We start from the raw sequence: 25,052 nt of genomic DNA on the forward strand, positions 1-25,052 counted from the left end.
CTTTGGATGTGCTGCTCTTCTCCACCTCAGTCTCCACCACAATACTGCCGCTCTCCACATGCAGCTGCAGCGAAGGGTCTAAGGCAGAGGCGCCTAGTCCTGCCCCAGGCCCTGCCCCTGCCACGAGTGCACTGTGGTGATGGGGCTGCGGATGCTGCTGCTGATGGTGTAGGTGCTGCTGCTGGCGGCGCAACGTCTCCTCGACGAGGGCCAGGGGACTACGGGTCGGCTTGGGAGAGCCGGGACTGGCGGCCAGCAGGCGCTCCGGTTCGCCAGCGCCGAACATAGGCAGTGCAACGGAGTCGGAAAGACTGGAATCGGTGGTATCGATAAAGCTAACATCAAACTCGTTTATGCACCGCTGCTGCTCGTTTGTGGAGGGCGGCCGCACGGACATGGTGGTGTGGTGATCTACATCGAACTCGGGCTGCCGATAGACCACCTCTAGGGGCCTGTCGGGGCCGAAGGTCTTAGTGAAAACCTCGCTGGTTAGCACCTTGCGACTGTTGCTGCCACTACCGGAGGATGATGAGGTAGAACTTTTTGTACTATCGCTTGATTTAATGGAACGTATGGTTATCACCTCACAGTCGTCATCAACAAGCACGGTGCTAACAGCGGCGGTTGTCGCTGTCGGTTCCCTGTGCACGCGCACAGTCGAAGTCGATGTCGATGACGATGTCGACGGTTCTCTTTTCTTCTCCGACAGCTTTAGGTTGGCCATCTCTTTGTCGGTCTTCCGGCTGACCGTAACCGAGCGCACGCTGCGCCGGGTGCTGTTAGAAGAGCCGCTGGCACTGGTACTGCCACTGGTCGAGCTTGATTCGTTCATGTTGTCCTTCATCTTCTTCTGCAGCTTCGGCTCAATGGAGCTCTGCACCGTTCTGGTGGCGGCCGTGCTGCTGGCTACCGTACGCCTGACTGTTTTCTTAACGTCTATCTGAGGTTTCTTGACGGTTTCATCACTTCTGCTAGGCAGCTTTGCTGCTGCAGTCCTTTTCATGGAAGACGCGCTAATCGGAACTTTGTTGCGCTGTATAGTGACTGGGGGGGCCTTCTTCTGAAGGCTGGCCACCGCATGCCTGTTGTCGGTTTCTATGGAAGTTCTGTGGGCAATGGTCTTGGTTGAATTAGCTGATTGTGTCTTCATGCTTTTGGTTGCTTGGCTCTGGGAACCTATCACGTTTGTTAGCTTGTTTTCTTTGGAGGTCTGTCTCTTGTATAGGCGTCCGGTGTTCTTCAGCGACTCCTTGCTGTCGCTCTGAGAACCTCTCTTGATCTGGGAATGCGCTTGGGGCTGCACCTTCTCGACGATAGAATTCTTCTGTTTTCGTTCCAAATATGTGGACTTTGTCAAGGCACTTGTCATACTTGTCTGGGTTCTGTACGTACTTTTGGTCTGAGGAGGGGCCGGCGATTTCGGCGGTGCTGGGGACTTTGGCGGAGCCGGAGAGACCCTCTGGCCCTCGGCATCGCCACTCAACCCATATCGGATATTGTGAGACAAAGTGGGCTGCATATATCTGTGTGTGGCAATGGGTGTCGGGGTTATCATTCGCTTCGTCTCCACATGCTCTTGACTGCTGATTTTGCTGTCGGTCTTCTTAGCAGTGCTTCCTGTAAGCTCTTTGGTAGATCGATTGGTAGTCGTCTTAGATTGTTTTGTGGCTGTCTGTTTCACTGACGAGGCAGCTGTTACTCTAGCTGACTTCGTAGACTTGGACGAGGGGCTCAACGATCGAATTGAGGTATTGTAGGGTATTCGTGTGACATCTGTTTTCACCCTAGGCCTCGGCGTGGTTGAGCGACTGCCCTCGCCTTGCGGGTGACTCTCGTAGAATATAGAACTGGATGCGGGACTGGCAGACCGCTCGAAATGTATCTCACTAATCACACGGCTTGTGGCAGAGGCTGAGCTTGTGGTCGAAACGGAACTCGTCACCGACCTTCTCGGCTCGGATTTGGCTGGCGCTTTCGGTTTTTCCGAGACAGACGTCTTCCGCGTCACGGTTTGCTTACTAATTGGCTTCTTCTGTTTGGTCTGCGTTGAGGATGTTAAAGCCTGAGTTTTCATATCGGACTTTGGTTTTTCTTTATCCCCCACTGTCCTCCTACTCAGAGAACTCCTTGCTGCTGATTTTGCACTGGAATCTTTCACTATTTTCCCTTTTGCCGTTTCCGACTTAGCTACCATTTTCTGCTGCGTTTTGACGGCTGGTTTCTTGGCGGGCAGTGGCGATTTTTTCTCATCATCTAAGTTAACAAAATATGCTATTGGACGAACTTCTTTGGGTTCGGCCTCCTCAATGTTACTAGGGCACAACTTTTCATCCCTAGGCCCTAAAGAATCTATCTTCGCACTATTCAATGTTTCTTCTACAATCTGCTCCACCGACCGCTCATCTTCTGATTCCAACTGCTCCGTCACATGGCCCAAGTGGCGGTGGACCTGAACACTCTTAAGTGTTTCGTTTACTATTTTTAGTACCTCAGCATCGCCTGCTCTCAAAGTGTCTTCCACAATCTGCTGAACGGATCTGTTTTCGCCGGAGTACGACGTGACCATGGTCTCATCATTCGAAAGTTTTGGTGTCTCCACTGCTTTTAATGGAGATTCGTGTGACCCTTCAAAAGAACGAACAGGTACCGAAAATGACTGAGTTTTGATTGTGTCTTTAAAGTAAACTGGATCTGGTTTTTTTTCAGCATGCAGAGATTTATCTCCAGCAACGACAGAAGGAGCAGCCGACGGAATTGGCTGACTGGCGGGCTTTTCTTGATGTTTGGGTGCACCATATTCCTCAAAACTTTCATTGTCTGAATACATCGGAGGACTGGGCTTCACTAAATCCAGAGGAGACTTGGGTTTGTCTTCGGGCTTAGCTGGAAACTTATCGTCTTTTAAAACAACTAGTGTTGGCTTCACTTTAAGTTTAAGGGCAGTTTTATCTCCAGCAGCAAGAGATGGAACAACTGATGAAATTGGCTGACTAGCCAGTTTTTCTTTGGGCTTAGGAACACCATATTCCTCATCACTTTCATCGTCTGAATACACTATGAGACTAGGCTTAGCTGAGTCCAGAGGGGACTTGGATTTATCCTCGTGTTTAGCTGGGACCCTATCGTGTTTCAAGTCAATGGTCTTATCGTCCTTCAAGTCAATTAGATTAGGTTTGTCGTCAGTGAATGAACTTGTAATCAAATCGGAAGTCTTCGAGACCACAGTGGCAATATTTGTTTTAGTAGAACTTGCAAATTCTTCTGCCTTGAACTCAGTCAGGTCTTCAGGTTTAAGCTGAGATTCATCTCCAGCAACGAGAAATGGAACAACTGATGGAATTGGCTGACAAGCGGGCTTTTCTTGGGGTCTAGGAAAACCATATTCCTCGTCACTTTCATCGTCTGAATACACTATGAGACTAGACTTAACTGAGCCAAGAGGGGACTTGGGCTTATCACCGTGCTTAGCTTGGACCCTATCGTCTTTCAAGTCAATGGGCTTATCGTCCTCCAAGTCTGTTAGTTTAGGTTTGTCGTCAGTGAATGAACTTGTAATCAAATCGGAAGTCTTCGAGACCACAGTGGCAATATTTGTTTTAGTATAGCTTGCAAATTCTTCTGCCTTGGACACAGTCACCGTTTCTAGTTTAAGGATGTCTTTAAGAGGAGATTTATCTCCAGAAACTACAGAAGAAACAAACGAAGGGAGTGGCTTTTCTTGGGGCCTAAGATCACCAAATTCTTCATCGCTTTTATCGTCTGAAGATACGACTGGACTGGGCTTAACTGAAGCAAGGGGGGACTTAAGCTTATCCTCAGGTTTAGCTGGGACCTTTTCGTTCTTCAAGTCAACTGGTTTTGCTTTCTCTTCAGTTTTAAGCGGAGATTTATCTCCAGCACCAACAGAAGGAACAACCGAACTAGAACTAGGCATAACTGAATCCAGAGGGGACGTTGGTTTGTCTTCGGGTTTAGCTTGGATCTTATCTTCTTTCAAGTCAATGGATGCTGGTTTCTCGTCAGGTTTAAGCGGAGATTTATCTAAAGCAACGAGAGATGGAACAACTGATGGAATTGGCTGACAAGCGGGCTTTTCTTGGGGTCTAGGAAAACCATATTCCTCGTCACTTTCATCGTCTGAATACACTATGAGACTAGACTTAACTGAGTCAAGACGGGACTTGGGTTTATCCTCGTGCTTAGCTTGGACCCTATCGTCTTTCAAGTCAATGGGCTTATCGTCCTCCAAGTCAGTTAGTTTGGGTTTGTCGTCAGTGAATGAACTTGTAATCAAATCGGAAGTCTTCGAGACCACAGTGGCAATATTTGTTTTAGTGGAACTTGCAAATTCTTCTGCCTTGGACACAGTCACCGTTTCTAGTTTAGGGATGTCTTTAAGAGGAGATTTATCTCCAGAAACTACAGAAGAAACAAACGAAGGGAGTGGCTGTTCTTGGGGTACACGTTCCCCAAATTCTTCATCGCTTTTATCATCTGAATACATCGTAGGACTGGGCTTAACGGAATCCAGAAGGGACTTGGGTTTGTCTTCGGGTTTAGCTGGGATCTTATCGTCTTTCAAGACAACTGGTACTGGTTTCTCATCAGGTTTAAGAGGAGATTTATCTGAAGCAACGAGAGATGGAACAACTGATGGAATTGGATGACTAGCGGGATTTTTTTGTGGTCTATCGCTTTCATCGTCTGAATAAACTATGAGATTAGACCTAACTGAGTCAAGAGGGGACTTGGGTTTATCCTCGTGTTTAGCCTGGACCCTATCATCTTTCAAGTCTATGGGCTTATCGTCCTCCAAGTCAGTTAGTTTAGGTTTGTCGTCAGTGAATGAACTTGTAATCAAATCGGAAGTCTTCGAGACCACAGTGGCAATATTTGTTTTAGTAGAACTTGCAAATTCTTCTGCCTTGAACTCAGTCACCGTTTCTATTTCAAGGATGTCTTTAAAAGGAGATTTATCTCCAGAAACTACAGAAGAAACAAACGAAGGGAGTGGCTGTTCTTGGAGTACACGTTCGCCAAATTCTTCATCGCTTTCATCATCTGAATACATCGTTGGACTGGGCTTAACTGAATCCAGAAGGGACTTGGGTTTGTCTTCGGGTTTAGCTGGGATTTTATCGTCCTTTATGATAACTGGTGCTGGTTTCTCTTCAGGTTTAAGAGGAGATTTATCTAAAGCAACGAGAGATGGAACAACTGATGGAATTGGCTGACAAGCGGGCTTTTCTTGGGGTCTAGGAAAACCATATTCCTCGTCACTTTCATCGTCTGAATACACTATGAGACTAGACTTAACTGAGTCAAGAGGGGACTTGGGTTTATCCCCGTGCTTAGCTTGGACCCTATCGTCTTTCAAGTCAATGGGCTTATCGTCCTCCAAGTCAGTTAGTTTAGGTTTGTCGTCAGTGAATGAACTTGTAATCAAATCGGAAGTCTTCGAGACCACAGTGGCAATATTTGTTTTAGTATAGCTTGCAAATTCTTCTGCCTTGGACACAGTCACCGTTTCTAGTTTAAGGATATCTTTAAGAGGAGATTTATCTCCAGAAACTACAGAAGAAACAAACGCAGGTAGTGGCTTTTCTTGGGGTCTACGATCACCAAACTCTTCATCGCTTTCATCATCTGAATACATCGCAGGACTGGGCTTAACTGAATCCAGAGGGGACTTGGGTTTGTCTTCGGGTTTAGCTGAGATCTTGTCGTCTTTCAAGACAACTGGTGCTGATTTCTCTTCAGGTTTAAGAGGAGATTTATCTCCAGCAACGAGATATGGATCAGCTGATGGAATTGGCTGACTAGCGGGCTTTTCTTGGAGTCTAGGAAAACCATATTCCTCGTCACATTCATCGTCTGAATACACTATGAGACTAGACTTAACTGAGTCAAGAGGGGACTTGGGTTTATCCTCGTGCTTAGCTTGGACCCTATCGTCTTTCAAGTCAATGGGCTTATCGTCCTCCAAGTCAGTTAGTTTAGCTTTGTCGTCAGTGAATGAACTTGTAATCAAATCGGAAGTCTTCGAGACCACAGTGGCAATATTTGTTTTAGTATAGCTTGCAAATTCTTCTGCCTTGGACACAGTCACCGTTTCTAGTTTAACGATGTCTTTAAGAGGAGATTTATCTCCAGGAACTACAGAAGGAACAAACGAAGGGAGTGGCTGTTCTTGGGGAATACGTTCACCAAATTCTTCATCACTTTCATCATCTGAATACATCGTAGGACTGGGCTTAACTGAATCCAGAAGGGACTTGGGTTTGTCTTCGGGTTTAGCTGGGATCTTATCGTCTTTTATCACAACTGATGCTGGTTTCTCTTCAGGTTTAAGAGGAGATTTATTTAAAGCAACGAGAGATGGAACAACTGATAGAATTGGCTGACAAGCGGGCTTTTCTTGGAGTCTAGGAAAACCATATTCCTCGTCACTTTCATCGTCTGAATACACTATGAGACTAGACTTAACTGAGTCAAGAGGGGACTTGGGTTTATCCTCGTGCTTAGCTTGGACCCTATCGTCTTTCAAGTCAATGGGCTTATCGTCCTCCAAGTCAGTTAGTTTAGGTTTGTCGTCAGTGAATGAACTTGTAATCAAATCGGAAGTCTTCGAGACCACAGTGGCAATATTTGTTTTAGTATAGCTTGCAAATTCTTCTGCCTTGGACACAGTCACCGTTTCTAGTTTAAGGATATCTTTAAGAGGAGATTTATCTCCAGAAACTACAGAAGAAACAAACGCAGGTAGTGGCTTTTCTTGGGGTCTACGATCACCAAACTCTTCATCGCTTTCATCATCTGAATACATCGCAGGACTGGGCTTAACTGAATCCAGAGGGGACTTGGGTTTGTCTTCGGGTTTAGCTGGGATCTTGTCGTCTTTCAAGACAACTGGTGCTGATTTCTTTTCAGGTTTAAGAGGAGATTTTTCTAAAGCAACGAGAGATGGAACAACTGATGGAATTGGCTGACTAGCGGGCTTTTCTTGGGGTCTAGGAACTCCATATTCCTCATCGCTTTCATCGTCTGAATACACTGTACGACTGGGCTTAACTGAATCCAGAGGGGACTTGGGTTTGTCTTCGGGTTTTGCTGGGATCTTACCGTCTTTCAAGTCAGCTGATGCTGGTTTCTCTTCAGTTTTAAGCGGAGATTTATCTCCAGCAACGATAGATGGAACAACTGATGGAATTGGCTGACTAGCGAACTTTTCTTGGGGTCTAGGAACACCATATTCCTCATCACTTTTTACTGAGTCCAGAGGGGACTTGGGTTTGTCTTCGGGTTTAGCTGGGATCTTATCGTCTTTTAGGACAACTGGTGCCGATTTCTCTTCAGGTTTAAGAGGAGATTTATCTAAAGCAACGAGAGATGGAACAACTGATGGAATTGGCTGACTAGCGGGCTTTTCTTGGGGTCTAGGAACTCCATATTCCTCATCGCTTTCATCGTCTGAATGCACTGTGCGACTGGGCTTAACTGAATCCAGAGGGGAACTGGATTTGTCTTCGGGTTTAGCTGGGATCTTATCGTCTTTTAAGACAACTGGTGCCGATTTCTCTTCAGGTTTAAGAGGAGATTTATCTAAAGCAACGAGAGATGGAACAACTGATGGAATTGGCTGACTAGCGAGCTTTTCTTGGGGTCTAGGAACTCCATATTCTTCATCGCTTTCATCGTCTGAATACACTGTACGACTGGGCTTAACTGAATCCAGAGGGGACCTGGGTTTGTCTTCGGGTTTTGCGGGGATCTTATCGTCTTTCAAGACAACTGGTGCTGGTTTTTCTTCAGGTTTAAGCGGAGATTTATCTCCAGCAACGAGATATGGATCAGCTGATTGAATTGGCTGACTAGCGGGATTTTCTTGTGGTCTAGGAACACGATATTCCTCATCGCTTTCATCGTCTGAATACACTATGAGACTAGAGTTAAGTGAGTCAAGAGGGGACTTGGGTTTATCCTCGTGCTTAGCTTGGACCCTATCGTCTTTCAAGTCAATGGGCTTATCGTCCTCCAAGTCAGTTAGTTTGGGTTTGTCGTCAGTGAATGAACTTGTAATCAAATCGGAAGTCTTCGAGACCACAGTGGCAATATTTGTTTTAGTATAGCTTGCAAATTCTTCTGCCTTGGACACAGTCACCGTTTCTAGTTTAAGGATATCTTTAAGAGGAGATTTATCTCCAGAAACTACAGAAGAAACAAACGCAGGTAGTGGCTTTTCTTGGGGTCTACGATCACCAAATTCTTTATCGCTTTCATCATCTGAATACATCGCAGGACTGGGCTCAACTGAATCCAGAGGGGACTTGGGTTTGTCTTCGGGTTTAGCTGGGATCTTGTCGTCTTTCAAGACAACTGGTGCTGATTTCTCTTCAGGTTTAAGAGGAGATTTTTCTAAAGCAACGAGAGATGGAACAACTGATGGAATTGGCTGACTAGCGGGCTTTTCTTGGGGTCTAGGAACTCCATATTCCTCATCGCTTTCATCGTCTGAATACACTGTACGACTGGGCTTAACTGAATCCAGAGGGGACTTGGGTTTGTCTTCGGGTTTTGCTGGGATCTTACCGTCTTTCAAGTCAGTTGATGCTGGTTTCTCTTCAGTTTTAAGCGGAGATTTATCTCCAGCAACGATAGATGGAACAACTGATGGAATTGGCTGACTAGCGAGCTTTTCTTGGGGTCTAGGAACACCATATTCCTCATCACTTTTTACTGAGTCCAGAGGGGACTTGGGTTTGTCTTCGGGTTTAGCTGGGATCTTATCGTCTTTTAAGGTAACTGGTGCTGATTTCTCTTCCGGTTTAAGAGGAGATTTATCTAAAGCAACGAGAGATGGAACAACTGATGGAATTGGCTGACTAGCGGGCTTTTCTTGGGGTCTAGGAACTCCATATTCCTCATCGCTTTCATCGTCTGAATACACTGTGCGACTGGGCTTAACTGAATCCAGAGGGGAACTGGATTTGTCTTCGGGTTTAGCTGGGATCTTATCGTCTTTTAAGACAGCTGGTGCCGATTTCTCTTTAGGTTTAAGAGGAGATTTATCTAAAGCAACGAGAGATGGAACAACTGATGGAATTGGCTGACTAGCGGGCTTTTCTTGGGGTCTAGGAACTCCATATTCCTCATCGCTTTCATCGTCTGAATACACTGTACGACTGGGCTTAACTGGATCCAGAGGGGACCTGGCTTTGTCTTCGGATTTTGCGGGGATCTTATCGTCTTTCAAGACAACTGGTGCTGGTTTTTCTTCAGGTTTAAGCGAAGATTTATCTCCAGCAACGAGATATGGATCAGCTGATGGAATTGGCTGACTAGCGGGCTTTCCTTGGGGTCTAGGATCACCATATTCCTCATCGCTTTTTACTGAGTCCAGAGGGGACTTGGGTTTGTCTTTGGGCTTAGCTGGGATCTTATCGTCTTTTAAGGCAACTTGTGCTGATTTCTCTTCCGGCTTAAGAGGAGATTTATCTAAAGCAACGAGAGATGGAACAACTGATGGAATTGGCTGACTTGCGGGCTTTTCTTGGGGTCTAGGAACTCCATATTCCTCATCGCTTTCATCGTCTGCATACACTGTGCGACTGGGCTTAACTGAATCCAGAGGGGACCTGGGTTTGTCTTCGGGTTTAGCTGGGATCTTATCGTCTTTTAAGACAACTGGTGCCGATTTCTCTTCAGGTTTAAGAGTAGATTTATCTAAAGCAACGAGAGACGGAACAACTGATGGAATTGGCTGACTAGCGGGCTTTTCTTGGGGTCTAGGAACTCCATATTTCTCATCGCTTTCATCGTCTGAATACACTGTACGACTGGGCTTAACTGAATCCAGAGGGGACCTGGGTTTGTCTTCGGGTTTAGCTGGGATCGTATCGTCTTTTAAGACAACTGGTGCTGATTTCTCTTCCGGTTTAAGAGGAGATTTATCTAAAGCAACGAGAGATGGAACAACTGATGGAATTGGCTGACTAGCGGGCTTTTCTTGGGCTCTAGGAACTCCATATTCCTCATCGCTTTCATCGTCTGAATACACTGTACGACTGGGCTTAACTGAATCCAGAGGGGAACTGGGTTTGTCTTCGGGTTTAGCTGGGATCTTATCGTCTTTTAAGACAACTGGTGCCGATTTCTCTTCAGGTTTAAGAGGAGATTTATCTAAAGCAACGAGAGATGGAACAACTGATGGAATTGGCTGACTAGCGGGCTTTTCTTGGGGTCTAGGAACTCCATATTCCTCATCGCTTTCATCGTCTGAATACACTGTACGACTGGGCTTAACTGAATCCAGAGGGGACTTGGGTTTGTCTTCGGGTTTAGCTGGGATCTTATCGTCTTTTAAGGCAACTGGTGCTGGTTTTTCTTCAGGTTTAAGCGGAGATTTATCTCCAGCAACGAGATATGGATCAGCTGATTGAATTGGCTGACTAGCGGGATTTTCTTGTGGTCTAGGAACTCCATATTCCTCATCGCTTTCATCGTCTGAATACACTGTGAGACTAGGCTTAACTGAGTCCAGAGGGGACTTGGGTTTATCCTCGTGCTTAGCTTGGACCCTATCGTCTTTCAAGTCAATGGGCTTATCGTCCTCCAAGTCAGTTAGTTTGGGTTTGTCGTCAGTGAATGAACTTGTAATCAAATCGGAAGTCTTCGAGACCACAGTGGCAATATTTGTTTTAGTAAAACTTGCAAATTCTTCAGCCTTGAACTCAGTCACCGTTTTTAGTTTAAGGATGTCTTTAAGAGGAGATTTATCTCCAGGAACTACAGAAGGAACAAACGAAGGGAGTGGCTGTTCTTGGGGAATACGTTCACCAAATTCTTCATCACTTTCATCATCTGAATACATCGTAGGACTGGGCTTAACTGAATCCAGAAGGGACTTGGGTTTGTCTTCGGGTTTAGCTGGGATCTTATCGTCCTTTATGACAACTGGTGCTGGTTTCTTTTCAGGTTTAAGAGGAGATTTATCTAAAGCAACGAGAGATGGAACAACTGATGGAATTGGCTGACAAGCGGGCTTTTCTTGGGGTCTAGGAAAACCATATTCCTCGTCACTTTCATCATCTGAATACACTATGAGACTAGACTTAACTGAGTCAAGAGGGGACTTGGGTTTATCACCGTGCTTAGCTTGGACCCTATCGTCTTTCAAGTCAATGGGCTTATCGTCCTCCAAGTCAGTTAGTTTGGGTTTGTCGTCAGTGAATGAACTTGTAATCAAATCGGAAGTCTTCGAGACCACAGTGGCAATATTTGTTTTAGTATAGCTTGCAAATTCTTCTGCCTTGGACACAGTCACCGTTTCTAGTTTAAGGATATCTTTAAGAGGAGATTTATCTCCAGAAACTACAGAAGAAACAAACGCAGGTAGTGGCTTTTCTTGGGGTCTACGATCACCAAATTCTTCATCGCTTTCATCATCTGAATACATCGCAGGACTGGGCTTTACTGAATCCAGAGGGGACTTGGGTTTGTCTTCGGGTTTAGCTGGGATCTTGTCGTCTTTCAAGACAACTGGTGCTGATTTCTCTTCAGGTTTAAGAGGAGATTTTTCTAAAGCAACGAGAGATGGAACAACTGATGGAATTGGCTGACTAGCGGGCTTTTCTTGGGGTCTAGGAACACCATATTCCTCATCGCTTTCATCGTCTGAATACACTGTACGACTGGGCTTTACTGAATCCAGAGGGAACTTGGGTTTGTCTTCGGGTTTCGCTGGGATCTTACCGTCTTTCAAGTCAGCTGATGCTGGTTTCTCTTCAGTTTTAAGCGGAGATTTATCTCCAGCAACGATAGATGGAACAACTGATGGAATTGGCTGACTAGCGGGCTTTTCTTGGGGTCTAGGAACACCATATTCCTCATCGCTTTTTACTGAGTACAGAGGGGACTTGGGTTTGTCTTCGGGCTTAGCTGGGATCTTATCGTCTTTTAAGACAACTGGTGCTGATTTCTCTTCCGGCTTAAGAGGAGATTTATCTAAAGCAACGAGAGATGGAACAGCTGATGGAATTGGCTGACTAGCGGGCTTTTCTTGGGGTCTAGGAACTCCATATTCCTCATCGCTTTCATCGTCTGAATACACTGTACGACTGGGCTTAGCTGAATCCAGAGGGGACTTGGGTTTGTCTTCGGGTTTAGCTGGGATCTTGTCGTCTTTCAAGACAACTGGTGCTGATATCTCTTCAGGTTTAAGAGGAGATTTATCTAAAGCAACGAGAGATGGAACAACTGATGGAATTGGCTGACTAGCGGGCTTTTCTTGGGGTCTAGAAACTCCATATTCCTCATCGTTTTCATCGTCTGAATACACTGTACGACTGGGCTTAACTGAATCCAGAGGGGACCTGGGTGTGTCTTCGGATTTAGCTGGGATCTTATCGTCTTTTAAGACAACTGGCGCTGATTTCTCTTCTGGTTTAAGAGGAGATTTATCTAAAGCAACGAGAGATGGAACAACTGATGGAATTGGCAAACTAGCGGGCTTTTCTTGGGGTCTAGGAACTCCATATTCCTCATCGCTTTCATCGTCTGAATACACTGTACGACTGGGCTTAACTGAATCCAGAGGGGACCTGGGTTTGTCTTCGGATTTTGCGGGGATCTTATCGTCTTTCAAGACAACTGGTGCTGGTTTTTCTTCAGGTTTAAGCGGAGATTTATCTCCAGCAACGAGATATGGATCAGCTGATGGTATTGGCTGACTAGCGGGCTTTCCTTGGGGTCTAGGATCACCATATTCCTCTTCACTTTCATCGTCTGAATACACTATGAGACTAGACTTAACTGAGTCTAGAGGGGACTTGGGTTTATCCTCGTGCTTAGCTTGGACCCTATCGTCTTTCAAGTCAATGGGCTTATCGTCCTCCAAGTCAGTTAGTTTGGGTTTGTCGTCAGTGAATGAACTTGTAATCAAATCGGAAGTCTTCGAGACCACAGTGGCAATATTTGTTTTAGTAAAACCTGCAAATTCTTCAGCCTTGAACTCAGTCACCGTTTTTAGTTTAAGGATGTCTTTAAGAGGAGATTTATCTCCAGGATCTACAGAAGGAACAAACGAAGGGAGTGGCTGTTCTTGGGGAATACGTTCACCAAATTCTTCATCACTTTCATCATCTGAATACATCGTAGGACTGGGCTTAACTGAATCCAGAAGGGACTTGGGTTTGTCTTCGGGTTTAGCTGGGATCTTATCGTCTTTCAAGACAACTGGTGCTGGTTTCTCTCCAGGTTTAAGAGGAGATTTATCTCCAGCAACGAGATATGGATCAGCTGATGGAATTGGCTGACTAGCGAGCTTTCCTTGGGGTCTAGGATCACCATATTCCTCTTCACTTTCATCGTCTGAATACACTATGAGACTAGACTTAACTGAGTCCAGAGGGGACTTGGGTTTATCACCGTGCTTAGCTTGGACCCTATCGTCTTTCAAGTCAATGGGCTTATCGTCCTCCAAGTCAGTTAGTTTGGGTTTGTCGTCAGTGAATGAACTTGTAATCAAATCGGAAGTCTTCGAGACCACAGTGGCAATATTTGTTTTAGTATAGCTTGCAAATTCTTCTGCCTTGGACACAGTCACCGTTTCTAGTTTAAGGATGTCTTTAAGAGGAGATTTATCTCCAGAAACTACAGAAGAAACAAACGAAGGGAGTGGCTGTTCTTGGGGTATACGTTCACCAAATTCTTCATCGCTTTCATCATCTGAATACATCGTAGGACTGGGCTTAACTGAATCCAGAGGGGACTTGGGTTTGTCTTCGGGTTTAGCTGGGATCTTGTCGTCTTTCAAGACAACTGGTGCTGATTTCTCTTCGGGTTTAGAAGGAGATGTTTCTAAAGCAACGAGAGATGGAACAACTGATGGAATTGGCGGACTAGCGGGCTTTTCTTGGGGTGTAGCAACACCATATTCCTCATCGCTTTCATCGTCTGAATACACAGTACGACTGACCTTTACTGAGTCCAGAGGGGACTTGCGATAAACTTCGGATTTTGCTGAGATCTTATCGTCTTTCAAGACAACTGGTGCCGGGTTCTCCTCAGACTTAAGCGGAGATTTATCTCCAGCAACGATATATGGATCAGCTGATGGAACTGGCTGACTAGCGGGCTTTTCTTGGGGTGTAGGAACACCATATTCCTCATCGCTTTTTGCTGAGTCCAGAGGGGACTTGGGTTTGTCTTCGGGTTTAGCTGGGATCTTATCGTCTTTAAAGACAACTGGTGCTGGTTTCTTTTCAGGTTTAAGAGATTTATCTAAAGCAACGACAGATGGAACAACTGATGGAATTGGCTGACTAGCGGGCTTTTCTTGGGGTCTAAGAACATCATATTCCTCATCGCTTTTTACTGAGTCCAGGGGGGACTTGGGTTTGTCTTCGGGTTTAGCTGGGATCTTATCGTCTTTTAAGACAACTGGTGCTGGTTTCTCTTCAGGTTTAAGAGGAGATTTATCTAAAGCAACGAGAGATGGAACAACTGATGGAATTGGCTGACTAGCGGGCTTTCCTTGGGGTCTAGGATCACCATATTCCTCTTCACTTTCATCGTCTGAATACACTATGAGACTAGACTTAACTGAGTCTAGAGGGGACTTGGGTTTATCCTCGTGCTTAGCTTGGACCCTATCGTCTTTCAAGTCAATGGGCTTATCGTCCTCCAAGTCAGTTAGTTTGGGTTTGTCGTCAGTGAATGAACTTGTAATCAAATCGGAAGTCTTCGAGACCACAGTGGCAATATTTGTTTTAGTAAAACCTGCAAATTCTTCAGCCTTGAACTCAGTCACCGTTTTTAGTTTAAGGATGTCTTTAAGAGGAGATTTATCTCCAGGATCTACAGAAGGAACAAACGAAGGGAGTGGCTGTTCTTGGGGAATACGTTCACCAAATTCTTCATCACTTTCATCATCTGAATACATCGTAGGACTGGGCTTAACTGAATCCAGAAGGGACTTGGGTTTGTCTTCGGGTTTAGCTGGGATCTTATCGTCTTTCAAGACAACTGGTGCTGGTTTCTCTCCAGGTTTAAGAGGAGATTTATCTCCAGCAACGAGATATGGATCAGCTGATGGAATTGGCTGACTAGCGAGCTTTCCTTGGGGTCTAGGATCACCATATTCCTCTTCACTTTCATCGTCTGAATACACTATGAGACTAGACTTAACTGAGTCCAGAGGGGACTTGGGTTTATCACCGTGCTTAGCTTGGACCCTATCGTCTTTCAAGTCAATGGGCTTATCGTCCTCCAAGTCAGTTAGTTTGGGTTTGTCGTCAGTGAATGAACTTGTAATCAAATCGGAAGTCTTCGAGACCACAGTGGCAATATTTGTTTTAGTATAGCTTGCAAATTCTTCTGCCTTGGACACAGTCACCGTTTCTAGTTTAAGGATGTCTTTAAGAGGAGATTTATCTCCAGAAACTACAGAAGAAACAAACGAAGGGAGTGGCTGTTCTTGGGGTATACGTTCACCAAATTCTTCATCGCTTTCATCATCTGAATACATCGTAGGACTGGGCTTAACTGAATCCAGAGGGGACTTGGGTTTGTCTTCGGGTTTAGCTGGGATCTTGTCGTCTTTCAAGACAACTGGTGCTGATTTCTCTTCGGGTTTAGAAGGAGATGTTTCTAAAGCAACGAGAGATGGAACAACTGATGGAATTGGCGGACTAGCGGGCTTTTCTTGGGGTGTAGCAACACCATATTCCTCATCGCTTTCATCGTCTGAATACACAGTACGACTGACCTTTACTGAGTCCAGAGGGGACTTGCGATAAACTTCGGATTTTGCTGAGATCTTATCGTCTTTCAAGACAACTGGTGCCGGGTTCTCCTCAGACTTAAGCGGAGATTTATCTCCAGCAACGATATATGGATCAGCTGATGGAACTGGCTGACTAGCGGGCTTTTCTTGGGGTGTAGGAACACCATATTCCTCATCGCTTTTTGCTGAGTCCAGAGGGGACTTGGGTTTGTCTTCGGGTTTAGCTGGGATCTTATCGTCTTTAAAGACAACTGGTGCTGGTTTCTTTTCAGGTTTAAGAGATTTATCTAAAGCAACGACAGATGGAACAACTGATGGAATTGGCTGACTAGCGGGCTTTTCTTGGGGTCTAAGAACATCATATTCCTCATCGCTTTTTACTGAGTCCAGGGGGGACTTGGGTTTGTCTTCGGGTTTAGCTGGGATCTTATCGTCTTTTAAGACAACTGGTGCTGGTTTCTCTTCAGGTTTAAGAGGAGATTTATCTAAAGCAACGAGAGATGGAACAACTGATGGAATTGGCTGACTAGCGGGCTTTTCTTGGGGTCTAAGAACACCATATTCCTCATCGCTTTCATCGTCTGAATACACTATGAAACTAGACTTAACTGAGTCAAGAGAGGACTTGGGTTTTTCCTCGTGCTTAGCTTGGACCCTATCGTCTTTCAAGTCAATGGGCTTATCGTCCTCAAAGTCAGTTAGTTTATGTTTGTCGTCAGTGAATGAACTTGTAATCAAATCGGAAGTCTTCGAGACCACAGTGGCCATATTTGATTTAGTAGAACTTGCAAGTTCTTCTGCCTTGGACTCAGTCACCGTTTCTAGTTTGAGGATGTCTTTAAGAGGAGATTTATCTCCAGAAACTACTGAAGAAACAAACGAGGGGAATGGCTGTTCTAGGGGTATATGTTCACCAAATTCTTCATCGCTTTCATCATCTGAATACATCGTAGGACTGGGCTTAACTGAATCCAGAGGGGACTTGGGTTTGACTTCGGCTTTAGCTGGGATCTTATCTTCTTTCAAGTCAGATGATGCTGGTTTCTCTTCAGTTTTAAGCGGAGATTTATCTCCAGCAATGAGAGATGGAACTACTGATGGAATTGGCTGACTAGCGGGTTTTTCTTGGGGTCTAGAAACACCATATTCCTCATCGCTTTTTACTGAGTCCACAGGAGACTTGGGTTTGTCTTCGGGTTTAGCTGGGATCTTATCTTTTTTCAAGTCAGCTGATGCTGGTTTCTTTTCAGTTTTAAGCGGAGATTTATCTCCAGCAACGAGAGCTAGAACAACTGATGGAATTGGCTGACTAGCGGGCATTTCTTGGGGTCTATAAACACCATATTCGTCATCGCTTTTTACTGTGTCCAGAGGGAAATTGGGTTTGTCTTCGGGTTTTGCTGGGATCTTACCGTCTTTCAAGTCAGCTGATGCTGGTTTCTCTTCAGTTTTAAGCGGAGATTTATCTCCAGCAACGATAGATGGAACAACTGATGGAATTGGCTGACTAGCGGGCTTTTCTTGGGGTCTAGGAACACCACATTCCTCATCGCTTTCATCGTCTGAATACACTGTACCACTGGGCTTAACTGAATCCAGAGTGGACCTGGGTTTGTCTTCGGGTTTTGCTGGGATCGTATCGTCTTTCAAGACAACTGGTGCTGGTTTCTCTTCAGGTTTAAGCGGAGATTTATCTAAAGCAACGAGAGATGGAACAACTGATGGAATTGGCTGACTAGCGGGCTTTTCTTGGGGTCTAGGAACTCCATATTCCTCATCGCTTTCATCGTCTGAATACACTGTGCGACTGGGCTTAACTGAATCCAGAGGGGAACTGGGTTTGTCTTCGGGTTTAGCTGGGATCTTATCGTCTTTTAAGACAACTGGTGCCGATTTCTCTTCAGGTTTAAGAGGAGATTTATCTAAAGCAACGAGAGATGGAACAACTGATGGAATTGGCTGACTAGCGGGCTTTTCTTGGGGTCTAGGAACTCCATATTCCTCTTCGCTTATTACTGAGTCCAGAGGGGACTTGGGTTTGTCTTCGGGTTTAGCTGGGATCTTATCGTCTTTCAAGACAACTGGTGCTGGTTTTTCTTCAGGTTTAAGCGGAGATTTATCTCCAGCAACGAGATATGGATCAGCTGATGGAATTGGCTGATTAGCGGGCTTTTCCTGGGGTCTAGGAACACCATATTCCTCATCACTTTCATCATCTGAATACACTATGAGACTAGACTTAACTGAGTCAAGAGAGGACTTGGGTGTATCCTCGTGCTTAGCTTGGACCCTATCGTCTTTCAAGTCAATGGGCTTATCGTCCTCCAAGTCAGTTAGTTTAGGTTTGTCGTCAGTGAATGAACTTGTAATCAAATCGGAAGTCTTCGAGACCACAGTTGCAATAGTTGTTTTGGTGACACTTGCAAATTCTTCTGCCTCTAACTCAGTCAACGTTTCTTGTTTAAGGATGTTTTTAAGCGGAGATCTATCACCAGCAAGAACAGAAGAAACAACCGACGGGAATGGCTTTTCTTGGAGTCTAGGAACAACATAGTCCTCATCACCTTCATCTTCTGAATACACTGTACGACTGGGCTTAACTGAATCCAGGGGGGACTTGGGTTTGTCTTCGGGTTTTGCTGGGATCTTATCGTCTTTCAAGACAACTGGTGCTGGTTTCTCTTCAGGTTTAAGCGAAGATTTATCTCCAGCAACGAGATATGGATCAGCTGATGGAATTGGCTGACTAGCGGGCTTTTCTTGGGGTCTAGGAACACCATATTCTTCATCACTTTCATCGTCTGAATACACTATGAGACTAGACTTAACTGAGTCAAGAGGGGACTTGGGTTTATCCTGGTGTTTAGCTGGGACCTTATCGTCTTTCAAGTCAATGGGCTTATCGCCCTTCAAGTCAGTTAGCTTAGGTTTGTCGTCAGTGAATGAACTTGGGATCAAATCGGAAGTCTTTGAGACAACGGTGGCAATTGTTGTTTTGGTGACACTTGCAAATTCTTCTGCCTTGAACTCAGTCAACGTTTCTTGTTTAAGGATGTCTTTAAGCGGAGATCTATCACCAGCAAGAACAGAAGAAACAACCGACGGGAATGGCTTTTCTTGGAGTCTAGGAACAACATAGTCCTCATCACCTTCATCTTCTGAATACACTGTACGACTGGGCTTAACTGAATCCAGAGGGGACTTGGGTTTGTCTTCGGGTTTTGCTGGGATCTTATCGTCTTTCAAGACAACTGGTGCTGGTTTCTCTTCAGTTTTAAGCGGAGATTTATATCCAGCAACGAGAGATGGAACAACTGATGGAATTGGCTGACTAGCGGGCTTTTCTTGGAGTCTAGGAACACCATATTCCTCATCGCTTATTACTGAGTCCAGAGGGGACTTGGGTTTGTCTTCAGGTTTAGCTGGGATCTTATCGTCTTTCAAGACAACTGGTGCTGGTTTCTCTTCAGTTTTAAGCGGAGATTTATCTCCAGCAACGAGAGATGGAACAACTGATGGAATTGGCTGACTAGCGGGCTTTTCTTGGGGTGTAGGAACACCATATTCCTCATCGCTTATTACTGAGTCCAGAGGGGACTTGAGTTTGTCTTCGGGTTTTGCTGGGATCTTATCGTCTTTCAAGACAACTGGTGCTGGTTTCTCCTCAGGTTTAAGAGGAGATTTATCTAAAGCAACGAGAGATGGAACAACTGATGGAATTGGCTGACTAGCGGGCTTTTCTTGGGGTCTAGGAACCCCGTATTCCTCATCGCTTTTTACTGAGTCCAGAGGGGACTTGGGTTTGTCTTCGGGCTTAGCTGGGATCTTATCGTCTTTCAAGACAACTGGTGCTGGTTTCTCTTCAGGTTTAAGCGGAGATTTATCTCCAGCAACGAGATATGGATCAGCTGATGGAATTGGCTGATTAGCGGGCTTTTCTTGGGGTCTAGGAACACCATATTCCTCATCACTTACATCATCTGAATAAACTATGAGACTAGACTTAACTGAGTCAAGAGAGGACTTGGGTGTATCCTCGTGCTTAGCTTGGACCCTATCGTCTTTCAAGTCAATGGGCTTATCGTCCTCCAAGTCAGTTAGTTTAGGTTTGTCGTCAGTGAATGAACTTGTAATCAAATCGGAAGTCTTCGAGACCACAGTGGCAATATTTGTTTTAGTGGAACTTGCAAATTCTTCTGCCTTGGACACAGTCACCGTTTCTAGTTTAGGGATGTCTTTAAGAGGAGATTTATCTCCAGAAACTACAGAAGGAACAAACGAAGGGAGTGGCTGTTCTTGGGGTATACGCTCACCAAATTCTTCATCGCTTTCATCATCTGAATACGTCGTTGGACTGGGCTTAACTGAATCCAGAGGGGACTTGGGTTTGTCTTCGGCTTTAGCTGGGATCTTATCTTCTTTCAAGTCAGCTGATGCTGGTTTCTCTTCAGTTTTAAGCGGAGATTTATATCCAGCAACGAGAGATGGAACAACTGATGGAATTGGCTGACTAGCGGGCTTTTCTTGGAGTCTAGGAACACCATATTCCTCATCGCTTATTACGGAGTCCAGAGGGGACTTGGGTTTGTCTTCGGGTTTAGCTGGGATCTTATCGTCTTTCAAGTCAGCTAATGCTGGTTTCTCTTCAGTTTTAAGCGAAGATTTATCTCCAGCAACGAGAGATGGAACAACTGATGGAATTGGCTGACTAGCAGGCTTTTCTTGGGGTCTAGGAACACCATATTCCTCATCGCTTTTTATTGAGTCCAGAGGGGACTTGGGTTTGTCTTCGGGTTTTGCTGGGATCTTATCTTCTTTCAAGTCAGCTGATGCTGGTTTCTCTTCAGTTTTAAGCGGAGATTTATCTCCAGCAACGAGAGATGGAACAACTGATGGAATTGGCTGACTAGCAGGCTTTTCTTGGGGTCTAGGAACACCATATTCCTCATCGCTTTTTACAGAGTCCAGAGGGGACTTGGGTTTGTCTTCGGGTTTTGCTGAGATCTTATCTTCTTTCAAGACAGCTGATGCTGGTTTCTCTTCAGGTTTAAGCGAAGATTTATCTAAAGCAACGAGAGTTGGAACAACTGATGGAATTGGCTGACTAGCGGGCTTTTCTTGGGGTCTTGGAACCCCATATTCCTCATCGCTTTTTACTGAGTCCAGAGGGGACTTGGGTTTATCCTCGTGCATAGCTTGGACCCTATCGTCTTTCAAGTCAATGGGCTTATCGTCCTCCAAGTCAGTTAGTTTAGGTTTGTCGTCAGTGAATGAACTTGTAATCAAATCGGAAGTCTTCGAGACCACAGTGGCAATATTTGTTTTAGTGGAACTTGCAAATTCTTCTGCCTTGAAATCAGTCACCGTTTCTAGTTTAAGAATGTCTTTAAGAGGAGATTTATCTCCAGAAACTACAGAAGAAACAAACGAAGGGAGTGGCTGTTCTTGGGGTATACGTTCACCAAATTCTTCATCGCTTTCATCATCTGAATACGTCGTTGGACTGGGCATAACTGAATCCAGAGGGGACTTGGGTTTGTCTTCGGCTTTAGCTGGGATCTTATCTTCTTTCAAGTCAGCTGATGCTGGTTTCTCTTCAGTTTTAAGCGGAGATTTATCTCCAGCAACGAGAGATGGAACAACTGATGGAATTGGCTGACTAGCGGGCTTTTCTTGGGGTCTAGGAACACCATATTCCTCATCGCTTTTTACTGAGTCCAGAGGGGACTTGGGTTTGTCTTCGGGTTTAGCTGGGATCTTATCGTCTTTCAAGACAGCTGATGCTGGTTTCTCTTCAGGTTTAAGCGGAGATTTATCTATAGCAACGAGAGTTGGAACAACTGATGGAATTGGCTGACTAGCGGGCTTTTCTTGGGGTCTAGGAACCCCGTATTCCTCATCGCTTTTTACTGAGTCCAGAGGGGACTTGGGTTTGTCTTCGGGCTTAGCTGGGATCTTATCGTCTTTTAAGACAACTGGTGCTGGTTTCTCTTCAGGTTTAAGCGGAGATTTATCTCCAGCAACGAGATATGGATCAGCTGATGGAATTGGCTGACTAGCGGGCTTTCCTTGGGGTCTAGGATCACCATATTCCTCTTCACTTTCATCGTCTGAATACACTATGAGACTAGACTTAACTGAGCCAAGAGGGGACTTGGGTTTATCCTCGTGCTTAGCTTGGACCCTATTGTCTTTCAAGTCAATGGGCTTATCGTCCTCCAAGTCAGTTAGTTTAGGTTTGTCGTCAGTGAATGAACTTGTAATCAAATCGGAAGTCTTCGAGACCACAGTGGCAATATTTGTTTTAGTGGAACTTGCAAATTCTTCAGCCTTGAAATCAGTCACCGTTTCTAGTTTAAGAATGTCTTTAAGAGGAGATTTATCTCCAGAAACTACAGAAGAAACAAACGAAGGGAGTGGCTGTTCTTGGGGAATACGTTCACCAAATTCTTCATCACTTTCATCATCTGAATACATCGTAGGACTGGGCTTAACTGAATTTAGAAGGGACTTGGGTTTGTCTTCGGGTTTAGCTGGGATCTTATCGTCCTTTATGACAACTGGTGCTGGTTTCTCTTCAGGTTTAAGAGGAGATTTATCTAAAGCAACGAGAGATGGAACAACTGATGGAATTGGCTGACAAGCGGGCTTTTCTTGGGGTCTAGGAAAACCATATTCCTCGTCACTTTCATCGTCTGAATACACTATGAGACTAGACTTAACTGCGTCAAGAGGGGACTTGGGTTTATCCTCGTGCTTAGCTTGGACCCTATCGTCTTTCAAGTCAATGGGCTTATCGTCCTCCAAGTCAGTTAGTTTAGGTTTTTCGTCAGTACATGAACTTGTAATCAAATCGGAAGTCTTCGAGACCACAGTGGCAATATTTGTTTTAGTATAGCTTGCAAATTCTTCTGCCTTGGACACAGTCACCGTTCCTAGTTTAGGGATGTCTTTAAGAGGAGATTTATCTCCAGAAACTACAGAAGGAACAAACGAAGGGAGTGGCTGTTCTTGGGGTATACGCTCACCAAATTCTTCATCGCTTTCATCATCTGAATGCATCGTAGGACTGGGCTTAACTGAATCCAGAGGGGACTTGGGTTTGTCTTCGGGTTTAGCTGGGATCTTATCTTCTTTCAAGTCAGCTGATGCTGGTTTCTCTTCAGTTTTAAGCGGAGACTTATCCCCAGCAACGAGAGATGAAACAACTGATGGAATTGGCTGACTAACGGGATTTTCTTGGGGTCTAGGAACACTATATTCCTCATCGCTTTTTACTGACTCCAGAGGGGACTTGGGTTTGTCTTCGGGTTTAGCTGGGATCTTATCGTCTTTCAAGACAGCTGGTGCTGATTTCTCTCCAGGTTTAAGAGGAGATTTATCTCCAGCAACGAGATATGGATCAGCTGATGGAATTAGCTGACTAGCGAGCTTTCCTTGGGGTCTAGGATCACCATATTCCTCTTCACTTTCATCGTCTAAATACACTATGAGACTAGACTTAACTGAGTCCAGAGGGGACTTGGGTTTATCCTCGTGCATAGCTTGGACCCTATCGTCTTTCAAGTCAATGGGCTTATCGTCCTCCAAGTCAGTTAGTTTGGGTTTGTCGTCAGTGAATGAACTTGTAATCAAATCGGAAGTCTTCGAGACCACAGTGGCAATATTTGTTTTAGTATAGCTTGCAAATTCTTCTGCCTTGAATACAGTCACCGTTTCTAGTTTAAGGATGTCTTTAAGAGGAGATTTATCACCAGAAACTACAGAAGAAACAAACGAAGGGAGTGGCTTTTCTTGGGGTCTGACTTGGACAGTTAATTTGGGTTTGTCGTCACTGAATGAACTTGTAATCAAATCGGAAGTCTTCGAGACCGCAGTGGCAATATTCTTTTTAGTAGAACTTGCAAATTCTTCTGCCTTGAACTCAGTCACCGTTTCTAGTTGAAGGATGTCTTTAAGAGGAGATTTATCTCCAGAAACTACAGAAGGAACAAACGAAGGGAGTGGCTGTTCTTGGGGTATACGTTCACCAAATTCTTCATCGCTTTCATCATCTGAATACATCGTAGGACTGGGCTTAACTGAATCCAGAGGGGACTTGGGTTTGTCTTCGGCTTTAGCTGGGATCTTATCTTCTTTCGAGTCAGCTGATGCTGGTTTCTCTTCAGTTTTAAGCGGAGATTTATCTCCAGCAATGAGAGATGGAACAACTGATGGAATTGGCTGACTAGCGGGCTTTTCTTGGGGTCTAGGAACACCATATTCTTCATCACTTTCATCGTCTGAATACACTATGAGACTAGACTTAACTGAGTCAAGAGCGGACTTGGGTGTATCCTCGTGCTTAGCTTGGACCCTATCGTCTTTCAAGTCAATGGGCTTATCGTCCTCCAAGTCAGTTAGTTTAGGTTTGTCGTCAGTGAATGAACTTGTAATCAAATCGGAAGTCTTCGAGACCACAGTTGCAATAGTTGTTTTGGTGACACTTGCAAATTCTTCTGCCTTGAACTCAGTCAACGTTTCTTGTTTAAGGATGTCTTTAAGCGGAGATCTATCACCAGCAAGAACAGAAGAAACAACCGACGGGAATGGCTTTTCTTGGAGTCTAGGAACAACATACTCCTCATCACCTTCATCTTCTGAATACACTGTACGACTGGGTTTTACTGAGTCCAGAGGGGACTTGGGTTTGTCATCGGGCTTAGGTGGGATCTTATCGTCTTTCAAGACAACTGGTGCTGGTTTCTCTTCAAGTTGATGCGGAGATTTATCTCCAGTAACGAAAGATGGAACAACTGATGGAATGTGCTGACTAGCGGGCTTTTCTTGGGGTCTAGGAACAACAAATTCTTCATCACTTTCATCGTCTGAATACACTATGAGACTAGACTTAACTGAGTCCAGAGGGGACTTGGGTTTATCCTCGTGCATAGCTTGGACCCTATCGCCTTTCAAGTCAATGGGCTTATCGTCCTCCAAGTCAGTTAGTTTGGGTTTGTCGTCAGTGAATGAACTTGTAATCAAATCGGAAGTCTTCGAGACCACAGTGGCAATATTTGTTTTAGTATAGCTTGCAAATTCTTCTGCCTTGGATACAGTCACCGTTTCTAGTTTAGGGATGTCTTTAAGAGGAGATTTATCTCCAGAAACTACAGAAGGAACAAACGAAGGGAGTGGCTGTTCTTGGGGTATACGCTCACCAAATTCTTCATCGCTTTCATCATCTGAATGCATCGTAGGACTGGGCTTAACTGAATCCAGAGGGGAC

The 25,052-nt window shown here is 44.9% G+C and overlaps 1 protein-coding gene across 32 annotated transcripts in view; it reads right to left on the minus strand.

Moving 5' to 3' along the window:
* Ank2 (Ankyrin 2) overlaps nt 1–25,052 on the minus strand; it is a 69,110-nt gene that overhangs the window by 11,142 nt on the left and 32,916 nt on the right. For 20 of the 32 annotated variants that reach the window (XM_033383491.1, XM_033383488.1, XM_033383487.1 and 17 more), the window contains one exon: nt 1–25,052. This exon is cut by the window's right edge and continues 6,871 nt beyond it. The exons of 10 other annotated variants lie outside the window; for them this stretch is intronic. In XM_033383491.1, the coding sequence (XP_033239382.1) occupies nt 1–25,052 (25,052 nt within the window). 2 more of the 32 variants (XM_033383499.1, XM_033383506.1) reach the window with 2 other exon arrangements.

Source organism: Drosophila pseudoobscura, chromosome X, assembly GCF_009870125.1.
Source record: "Drosophila pseudoobscura strain MV-25-SWS-2005 chromosome X, UCI_Dpse_MV25, whole genome shotgun sequence".
Lineage (NCBI taxonomy): Eukaryota > Metazoa > Arthropoda > Insecta > Diptera > Drosophilidae > Drosophila > Drosophila pseudoobscura.